At 41.0% G+C, this 10,000-nt stretch overlaps 2 protein-coding genes across 2 annotated transcripts; one reads left to right on the forward strand and one right to left on the reverse strand.

The window, feature by feature from the left end:
• Positions 1-8,212: 8,212 nt before the first annotated feature.
• Positions 8,213-8,666, reverse strand: LOC141484514 (histone H3). The gene has a single exon (XM_074179501.1). The coding sequence runs from the start codon at positions 8,621-8,623 to the stop codon at positions 8,213-8,215; it is 411 nt and encodes a 136-aa protein (XP_074035602.1). The 5' UTR covers positions 8,624-8,666.
• Positions 8,667-8,892: 226 nt separating this feature from the next.
• On the forward strand, positions 8,893-9,226 carry LOC141484515 (histone H4). The gene has a single exon (XM_074179502.1). The coding sequence runs from the start codon at positions 8,893-8,895 to the stop codon at positions 9,202-9,204; it is 312 nt and encodes a 103-aa protein (XP_074035603.1). The 3' UTR covers positions 9,205-9,226.
• Positions 9,227-10,000: the final 774 nt, after the last annotated feature.

The following is a 10,000-nucleotide window of genomic DNA, read 5'->3' on the forward strand; positions in this document are numbered from 1 at the left end:
TCGTGGAGTACTCAAAGTATTTCTCGAAAATGTTATCAGAGATGCGGTAACATATACAGAACACGCCAAAAGAAAAACCGTCACGGCCATGGACGTAGTATACGCTCTCAAACGTCAAGGGCGTACATTATATGGTTTCGGCGGTTAGATTCATATTCCGACGAGAAATTTAAAAAAAAAAAACGGTTCTTTTCAGAACCACAATTTGTTTTCAAAACGAATTCGATTTATATACTTTACTTTGGTGTGAGTAATAATTAACGAATTACCAAATTAAATTCGAACGATATACCCATCTAATTTTAAGCATTATCTGTCATTCTTTTGATTACCTGAATAATTGCTTCATTTTATCCTGTATACTTAACGAAATTATTAATTTCAACCTTACTACATCTGTATACGAAGAAGAAAAGAGAAGAACGATCTGTACAATTAGATTATATATACCACTCGGTTTCTAAATCTATAGGACAGGGAAGCTACTGGTATCTAGCTAGCTAGCTAGCTAGGTAGCTCCCAAACTATTCAATTATTCACCAATAGAAATTACATATGAAACTTTTCTGAAACGCCGCTTTAAAACGCGATACCATTTGTACGTAAAGAAAAAATTGAAAAAATGAATATTCATAAACTGATCGAAGGTTAATGAACCACTGTCCAAATATTATTGTTTTATGCTTATAATATTCATCTATCCCATTTCACAATTTACTATGAATAATAATAACAACCTATTTTTATATACTCGTCATTCATTTCTGCAGATATTGAAATGTATGTATGCATTCATCTATGCTATATAATTTAATTAGGTATATTTTTTTTCATTTATTCATTCCAATTTACTCATGATTGTCTATATTGTAATTCCACGAACAAGAATGTATAATATTTCTATGGATATTGTTATGTTTATTCATTTGTATACCTAAATCTGATATTACTGCATACATTTTATTTTCATCACGAATAAACGTACAGACATTCTGATATTTTGATTTCAGCAAATAGAAATCACTTGTTTCGGCACGAAAATAAGAAGTTGAACAATAATAATATTATTAATCATGTATACATGTATACGTAAATATGCGCAAGCAAGAAAGAAACAATCGCATATCGTGCTGCGTCAACAATTGTATCGAAAAGCGATGACAAGAAAATAAAAAAAAAATATATGCAATTGTCGAATTCATTAGAGAAAATCGTTGTGGCCCTGATAAGGCCGATATTTTATTTGTCGCTTTCCTCTCTCAGGAAATGTGTACTTATGCCTTCTTTTCGGTTTTTTTTCGGTAACAAAACCGCCTGAATATTGGGCAAAACACCACCTTGAGCAATGGTTACTCCTGATAACAATTTATTGAGTTCTTCGTCGTTTCGAATGGCCAGCTGTAAATGTCTAGGAATGATACGGGTTTTTTTTGTTATCGCGAGCCGCATTACCGGCCAATTCCAAGACTTCAGCTGCCAATATTCCATTACTGCGGCTAAGTAAACGGGGCGCCGGCACCAACTCGTTCGGCATAATTTCCCTTACGAAGGAGTCGATGAATACGTCCTACTGGGAATTGGAGTCCAGCCCGACTGGAACGGGACTTTGCCTTTCCCTTAACTTTACTCCTTTTCCACGTCCAGACATGTCGAATCGTAGATTAGTATTATATATCGGAATATTTAAAGAATTCACTGAGAATTATTCGATGTTGCTCTAACAGTACTTTCGATACAATGATTTCTATATAGAATCGACCTGTATTATACCGTCTACCGACCAATGGGCGTTCTCGAACGCTCACTTTCCGGTGGGCGGAGCCTACAGAGTTCCAGTTACTATCTGAAATAGTGACGACAGAGTGGCGTCTTTTTGACACTGAGTCGAAAGCAAAACCTGCACGATAGTACTTGTTTTTTTGATATTGACGAAATTACATTTCAGAACGCTACGAGCAGCTGAAAATATCGTCGGTATACCTACCCCCGCAAGGTAGAAGAATAGAAGAACCGACTTGGCAGAATTATCCCAGATCACCATCCCACATGGCCATCGGCGACTTCAACGCGAATTCGCCAGACTGGAACTGTAGGTTCGCAACACAAGAGGCAGAGATATAGTAAGATTACTAGAACGAATTTGAGGACATCGAGGTAGTAGCACCGAACAGCCCAACGTACTACCCGCAAGTCAGACGCAGTCCCAAGCACTCTTGACATCGCGCTAGTACAAAACATCGATACCAGGAGATGGAAGTACTAGAGGAAGGGCGTCAGACCACAACCCCATCCTATTCACAATAGGAAGGGGAGAAGTGGAAGCAGACAACCAACGAAGCGAATCATAGACTGGACAAGATTCCAACGAACCATACACGACGCGCTGGGTGAGATACACGCATCGAAACAAAAACAGATCTGGAGAACGCCCGGACCAGCTTCAGCAGGCGATCACACAAACAACGGAAAGAAGCGCGAGGGAAGTCCCAGCACGCGCTTTAACTTCCAAGAGCACCTTCCACCAGAAACGATGGAACTAATCAGAATAAGAAGACGCCTGAAAAGACAGTACCAAAGAACACGTGCACCGATGGACAAAAGGTGCATGATGAGCAAACAGGATACTGAAAGAAGAGCTGAAAGCGATCCGAGAAAGACAATGGACCACCCGTCGGAAGGCTGGCCACAGAAGATAGATCTGCGTGGCAAATGCAGAAGAACTTAGGAAACCGCGCGACAACCCTGCCCACCAATACACGGCGAGCAAGGAATAGTCTACACTGACCAGGAGAAGGCGGAAGCATTCGCGGCCACTTCGAAAGGCATGCAAAGAGAATGACGTCCCGTTCACAGACGAGGTAGAGGAAATAGAAAACCAGGTGGAAAGAACGGTACGGAGGATCTCAACCGACGAACAGATAATGCGCACCCCTGGCCCCGACATCGCCTGAGGAAGTGAAAGACATTCTGAGGCACCTTATCACTCGAAAGCACCAGCCCAGACAACATAACAAATAGAGCACTGAAGTGCTGCCGCGAAAGGGTATAGCAGCCATAACCACATCATAAATGCTATACTCAGACTGCAAACACTTCCCGTACCAGTTCAAAGAGGCAACGGTAATCCACATACCAAAGCCCAAGAGAACCACCTGTTTCCAGCGAACCACCGGCCAATAAGCTTACTGCCATCCATAAGCAAGTGGCGGAACGCGTCATCCTGAAGAGACTGGAAGAACAAACCAGAGAGTTAGGGATCCTCCCCAACGAACAATTCGGTTTTAGATCAGAGCACTCAACAGAGCTACAAGTCCTGAGGGTAGTGGAATTTGCGACAGAAAGGGCTTCAACCTTGGCAAAGGACCAACACCGGAGCTATCTTCCTAGACGTCTCCAAGGCGTTCGACAGAGTTTGGCACGACGGGCTACTAGCCAAGATGAGCGATTTCGGATACTCCAAACCAATGGTAAGATTAATCCAGTCTTTTCTAGCTGACAAGCGATGCCGATGCAGAGTAGGAGACGAATTATCAACAGTTCGACTACTGGAGGCAGAGTCCCGCAAGGTGCAGTCCTTTCGCCACACCTCTACTCCGTATACACGGCAGACGTGCCCAAGCCAGAGAACAACTTAACAAGTTGGCACTCTACGCGACGACACGGCCCTGCTGGCGAGATCTAGGAGTCAGCACTCGTAACAAGATACCTGCAACAACAGGCAGACAGATTAGAGGAGTGGGCTAACCTGTGGAAGATCAGTATCACCCTGACAAGAGTCAGGCGATACTGTTCACCCGCGGTTCGTACTCCGGAAGGCAACGTCATCTTCAACGGACAAGAATTCTGGACAACAAAGCAACATATCTCGGGTCATCCTAGACAAGAAGTTAACATTCCAGGAACACGTAAACAAGAGAATTGAATGGCCAAACAGGCCAGAAGACGCCTGGCACCGATCATAGGAAGAAGTAGTAACATGGCACTGAAAGTCAAGCTACTGATGATCAGAACGATCCTGATGCCGATAATTCTGTATCATGCACTGCCTGGGGCCAGTGCGCGCAGACATCAGAAAGAAGATCCAAGCATTTATGAACAACGAGCGTAAGGGCCGCCGTATGCTCCGTATTATATCCCTAACAGATTCATATACAGAGATCTAGGACTGGACACGCAGTATGTGACGTGTATATGAGAGAACATGCAGAAAGCGTTCGATAGAATCAGATCGCACTCAAATCCAGCGTTTCCGCGATCTACACGATGCGTTGAATTGGTTGACCCAGGTTCCGAGAAAGGGACAAACATCAAGGCCGACAAGACAAAATGAGAGACCGCCCCCCACGAGTCGCCGTCAGGCGGCTCAGGCAAGTATAAAAATCTTAAGTGTATTAACCATATATTCTCTTACAGAAACCGCGATTCAATTTCAAAGTCACATTTCTCAGCTTCACTGGGAAACGCCCGACTATCACAACTATGGCCGCCGTTAGCTTTGGGGGCCCCATGCAAAAATTCATTAGAATACCGCGACAAACAAGAGCCAAATAAAATTTAAACCGAGAAGTTAGATAGGGAAATAAGCACCTAAAGGCTGGTTTCCAACCAAAAAGAGGTTAGATATCAATCTTGCTGAAGTGCCAGCAGCTGATTGAGGACCGTTTCTTAAGAAACGGGGGTGGAAGGAAGGGGTCGCAGGTCCAAACCTGCGGAAGCATTCCGTAGGAGGGAGCTTGCGACCTGGGCACACAACCCTGGAGGGGCATGGGGGGCGTCTTTTACATTGAGTCGAAAGCAAACCTGCACGATAGTACTTGTTTGTTTGATATTGACGAAATTAAATTTTCAGAATGCCACCCAAAGCTAGTGGAAAGGCTGCGAAGAAGGCCGGAAAGGCCCAAAAGAATATATCGAAGACCGATAAGAAAAAGAAGAGGAGGAGGAAGGAAAGTTACGCAATTTATATCTACAAAGTATTGAAACAAGTCCATCCCGATACCGGAATATCCAGTAAAGCGATGAGCATCATGAACAGTTTCGTAAATGATATATTTGAGCGTATCGCAGCGGAAGCCTCCCGTCTTGCTCATTAAACAAGCGATCGACTATTACGAGCAGAGAAATTCAGACTGCAGTACGTCTGTTACTTCCTGGTGAATTGGCGAAGCACGCCGTCAGCGAAGGCACCAAAGCAGTTACGAAATATACCAGTTCGAAATAATTTACTTATTCCGGTCTACGATATACATTCTTAAAAAAAAACGGTTCTTTTCAGAACCACAAAATATTTATGAAAGAATTCTTACAATATCGTTTCGACGCTGAATGATAATTTATTTTTGCTAGGGCGCTAGGTCTCACTCGGTTGGGTTGCCTTGTTATCAGTACATTGTTACCTCCTTTCGTGAAACGCGCGATGATAATAAATAATTTTGCCACCTATATTTAGATGGTGCTTACCTACCTATCAACCTAAAAAGTTAACGTTCGTTACTGTTATACTAGTCATGTACTCTATTACTTATGTTATTTTTTAACGTGTTTTTTATTTACGTGCTAATATGTTGTCTAAAAACGTTTATGATTAGCATTTCTGATTTCGACTATAACATTGACGATTTATATATTTCGGGTGGGGGTGGGTGTGTATTACTCCGTTATAGATAGAGCTCACAGTATCGTCGTTCGTTCGTTCGTTCGTTCGTGTTGTAGTATCGACCTTTTTATTGAAAGTATATTACGATGATTATATCTTATCGAATATAACATTAATAACGTTCGTTATTATTCGAATGCCGTTTTCATCGAACACTTTTATAGGGATAATTTTTGAAAATGTTGATGCTATTAGAAGCGTCGGTTCTTGGTTATAGTCGTGTATGAAGGTAGACACGAGGTCTCTTCGATGCCCCTATTCACTCGTGTATTTATCGAGTATTATCGGCTAATGTATCATGTTTCTATAGACAGTCGCGCCTATGATATTTATTCGAAGGTTCCTTCCAGATCATCGATTACGAGTATTTTCGGAAAGGAATTGTCTGGAGTTACGTCAAAATCATCAATACTTCATATTTCATTGTAATTTACTGTGAGTTGTCGAGGTTTAATATTAGCTTTTTCTTATCAGAAAATATTTTCGGAATACGTAGAATCTATCCACGTTATTGTGCTAGTCGAAGTCTAAATAGGAAACCGGCATTGATTTCGTAAAGAAGTTGATGCGAACATTTCGACAGCAGAATGGAAGCCGTCAATATCGTGTCTAACGAGAATGTCGAGCGTTCAGTCTCCCGTCCGCCTGTGCTTCGACCCAGAATATTTAAACAAACGGAACACCAGAGGACTACATCATTCTCTCTAGACGCCTAACGAGTGTAGCATCTATCTTCCGAGAATATATTGTCAGTTGTTTTTTTACTATGGCAGACATAGAAAATCAGAATTCTTCGGCTTCGGCTAATTCATCTTCGTCGCCGCAGGCACAGTCTACTGCGAAGAAAGAAAAGAAAGTTAAAAATCCAAGAAGTAAACCTTCTCACCCACCTACGTCGGAAATGGTTAATAACGCTATTAAAGGATTGAAGGAACGGGGTGGTTCCTCTTTACAAGCCATAAAAAAATATATTGCGGCGAATTATAAGGCTGACGCAGAAAAAGTGGCACCTTTCATCAAGAAATATCTTAAATCTGCGGTTGCTTCCGGATCATTAGTACAAACTAAAGGAAAAGGTGCATCGGGGTCGTTCAAATTGGCATCGGCATCTTCTGGTTCGGCAAAACCGTCGGCTACCGAAAAGAAAACGTCCGGTACGGCCGGTGCGAAGGCCAAAAAAACTCCCGTTAAACGCGTAGCTGGTGAAAAAGCTAAAACCGGCAAGAAGGCTGCTGCATCACCGAAAGGTAAGAAAGCCTCTCCGGAAAAGAAAGCGGCTGCCGCAGCCAAGCCTAAAAAGGTAACTGCCGAGGATAAAAAGACCGTCGCTTCTAAGGTTTCGTCCGCGACTTCTGCTAGTAAAACCAAGTCTCCTTCGAAAGCAAAGAAAACTAACAAAGGACCAACAAAAAAGCCGAAAGCACCCAAACCGAAAACCGCGAAAGCGACCCCTGCATCGGCATCTTCTCCGAAAGCCAAAAAAGCTGCCTCTCCAAAAAAGAAGAAGTAAATTCTTCTATCAGTTGACTTCTCTCTCCGGCGACGAAGTCTAAGAAAACAAATGGCCCTTTTCAGGGCCACAATTTTTTTTACAAGAATTCGTATATAATTCAACTGTCCAACAAATATATAAATAAATAGTCAGAACTACCTACCTAGCCTATCCCTATAAACAGAAAAAAAATAGATAAATAATATTTCTTCCGCCGCCGCCGCCGACTATCGAATTGATATGAATCGAATAATTTCGTAAAAGAGTAAAAATTAAAAAATATTGCTCTGTCTTTCTATTTCATTGAAATATGTCTTGTGAACAGTTGACTTATTTTCTGATATTGGGATCGTTTCAGGAAAATGAGTCAAAATCATTTCGAGATTTCCAAACTAAGGGTGTTCCATTTGAGAAATCACTGATTTTTATATCTTCAGAATTACTCATCGACTCCAAATACCTCGTTCATCATTTTGGAAATGTTACTCCTCCTACAAGACGACGGAATGTAATATTTTGATGAATCAATAATAGCTTATGTATTCTATGAGACTTGTTTTCAATTTTATAGGGAAATGGCTCGAGAACCGAATAATACCTACTTTTTCTGTATAAACGATCGAATATCTCGAGAACGATTCATTTTTGGTATAGGGTATATTACAAAAAGTCACTCGAGATTTATGCCAGGTATTCAAAAATATGAATCAGAGGAAATTTACGAAAAGATGGTGATGTTATGAGCGATCTTTCATTCAGTGATCGCTTGTTTTTCGTTATTTATCTCAGCCGTTTCTAAAAATGATCTTTTCGAAAGATTCGTTTCGGAAAGTAAAAAATTTCAGTATTATAATCCATATTTGGATCATACTGAACATGTTCTGCAAACACCCGTGATTTAATATTTACGTGATGCGAGTTATTGAAAATATCATACATTCATTCATTCATTCATTCATATCTATCGATAAACGAATTCTTTCATCAATTGCATTTTGTGGTTCTGAAAAGAACCTTTTTTTTGTATATATTTTCAATATATATTGGGATATATATATATGAAATTAAGCTCGTTCTCCGCGTATTCTCCTTGCTAACTGAATGTCTTTGGGCATAATGGTAACGCGCTTGGCGTGAATGGCGCACAAATTCGTATCTTCGAAGAGTCCTACCAAATACGCCTCGCTAGCTTCTTGCAAAGCCATGACGGCTGAACTTTGGAATCGTAAATCGGTTTTGAAATCTTGAGCGATTTCTCGAACTAAACGTTGAAAGGGTAATTTCCTAATCAACAATTCAGTACTCTTCTGATAACGTCGAATTTCTCGGAGAGCAACAGTACCGGGTCTGTAACGATGAGGTTTTTTAACACCTCCCGTAGCCGGTGCACTTTTGCGAGCTGCTTTAGTAGCTAATTGTTTTCTCGGAGCTTTACCTCCAGTCGATTTACGAGCGGTCTGCTTGGTACGAGCCATTTTCAAAACCTATTGCGAATTGTAACGAACGAAATGTATACCGAACGATAGACGGACAACATATGAACTGAGTCGGCTTATACACGCCAACTATTATATACCATCTAGACGAGACGCCATTGGTCCGATTTCCAGTTGTGGGCGGAGTCATGAAATTTAACAAAACCCGACCGAGTTCGGTGTAGAACTTTAGTCGAAGTCTGTCGTTAGTATCACTAACAGTATTTCATTCGTATCGTGCAGTATATAATTTATTCTTAACATTCGAAATGACTGGTCGTGGCAAGGGAGGTAAAGGTTTAGGAAAAGGAGGAGCGAAACGTCATCGTAAAGTATTGCGTGATAATATCCAAGGAATAACGAAACCTGCCATTAGAAGATTAGCCCGTCGAGGTGGTGTTAAACGTATTTCGGGTTTGATATACGAAGAAACTCGTGGAGTACTCAAAGTATTTCTCGAAAATGTTATCAGAGATGCCGTAACATATACCGAACATGCGAAACGCAAAACCGTCACAGCCATGGATGTTGTATACGCCCTGAAAAGGCAAGGTCGAACCTTGTACGGATTTGGCGGTTGAATTTAATGCCTCCCCCTGTATTGTCCTTACCGTTTCCATAAAAAAAAGGTTCTTTTCAGAACCACAAAAGCTTATGAAATGAATTCGTGTGTATTTTTTATATTTTTGAAGTAAGTCTCAGGTCAAGAAAGTAATACAAATCATGAAATTATGAAACAACAAAATTTAATTGACGCTCCGGAGGGGCGACTTCATTGATGATTCCAGTGGCGCATTTGCTTTTTCAGCTGCAGGAAAACCCGGAAAAACCTGCAGCAGCAGCAAGCACCACATCATGTGAACATCTTGATCTACTAATGTCTTCTCTTTTATAAAACAAAATGTAGGGTATCTCCAGAGACTACAGTAAATTTAGAACATCGCCAGAACACTTAGTGACACGACTATCGTCAAACTTAATCGACCTCTGCCCTCCGGTAGCAAGCAGAATATCGGAAGCGTGAAATAAAAATTTGAATTGGAAATTTTGGCGAAATAACCCGAACGGAAAGTGTAGTGAAAATATAAAAGATAACGGAAAGTGTAGTGAAAATATAAAAGATAACGGAAAGTGTAGTGAACGTTTACCTCTGCCTTCCGCGAACAAGCAGAATATCGGAAGCGTGAAATAAAAATTTGAAATGGAAATTTTGGCGAAATAACCCGAACGGAAAGTGTAGTGAAAATATAAAAGAAAACGGAAAGTGTAGTGAAAATTTAAAATGTAGCGAAAGTGTAGTGAAAACATAAATATAACGGAAAGTGTAATGAAAGTTTACCTCTGCCTTCTGGGAGCGAGCAGAATTTCGGAAGCGTG

The sequence above is a fragment of the Leptinotarsa decemlineata genome, unplaced genomic scaffold (genome assembly GCF_025532065.1).
Source record: "Leptinotarsa decemlineata unplaced genomic scaffold, Ldec_3_MD MMD2_tig00005883_RagTag_RagTag, whole genome shotgun sequence".
NCBI lineage: Eukaryota > Metazoa > Arthropoda > Insecta > Coleoptera > Chrysomelidae > Leptinotarsa > Leptinotarsa decemlineata.

What these genes read in the sequence shown, in the direction of transcription:
- LOC141484515 (XM_074179502.1), top strand. Translation starts at nt 8,893, where the DNA reads ATGACTGGTCGTGGCAAGGGAGGTAAAGGTTTAGGAAAAGGAGGAGCG.
- LOC141484514 (XM_074179501.1), bottom strand. Translation starts at nt 8,623, where the DNA reads ATGGCTCGTACCAAGCAGACCGCTCGTAAATCGACTGGAGGTAAAGCT.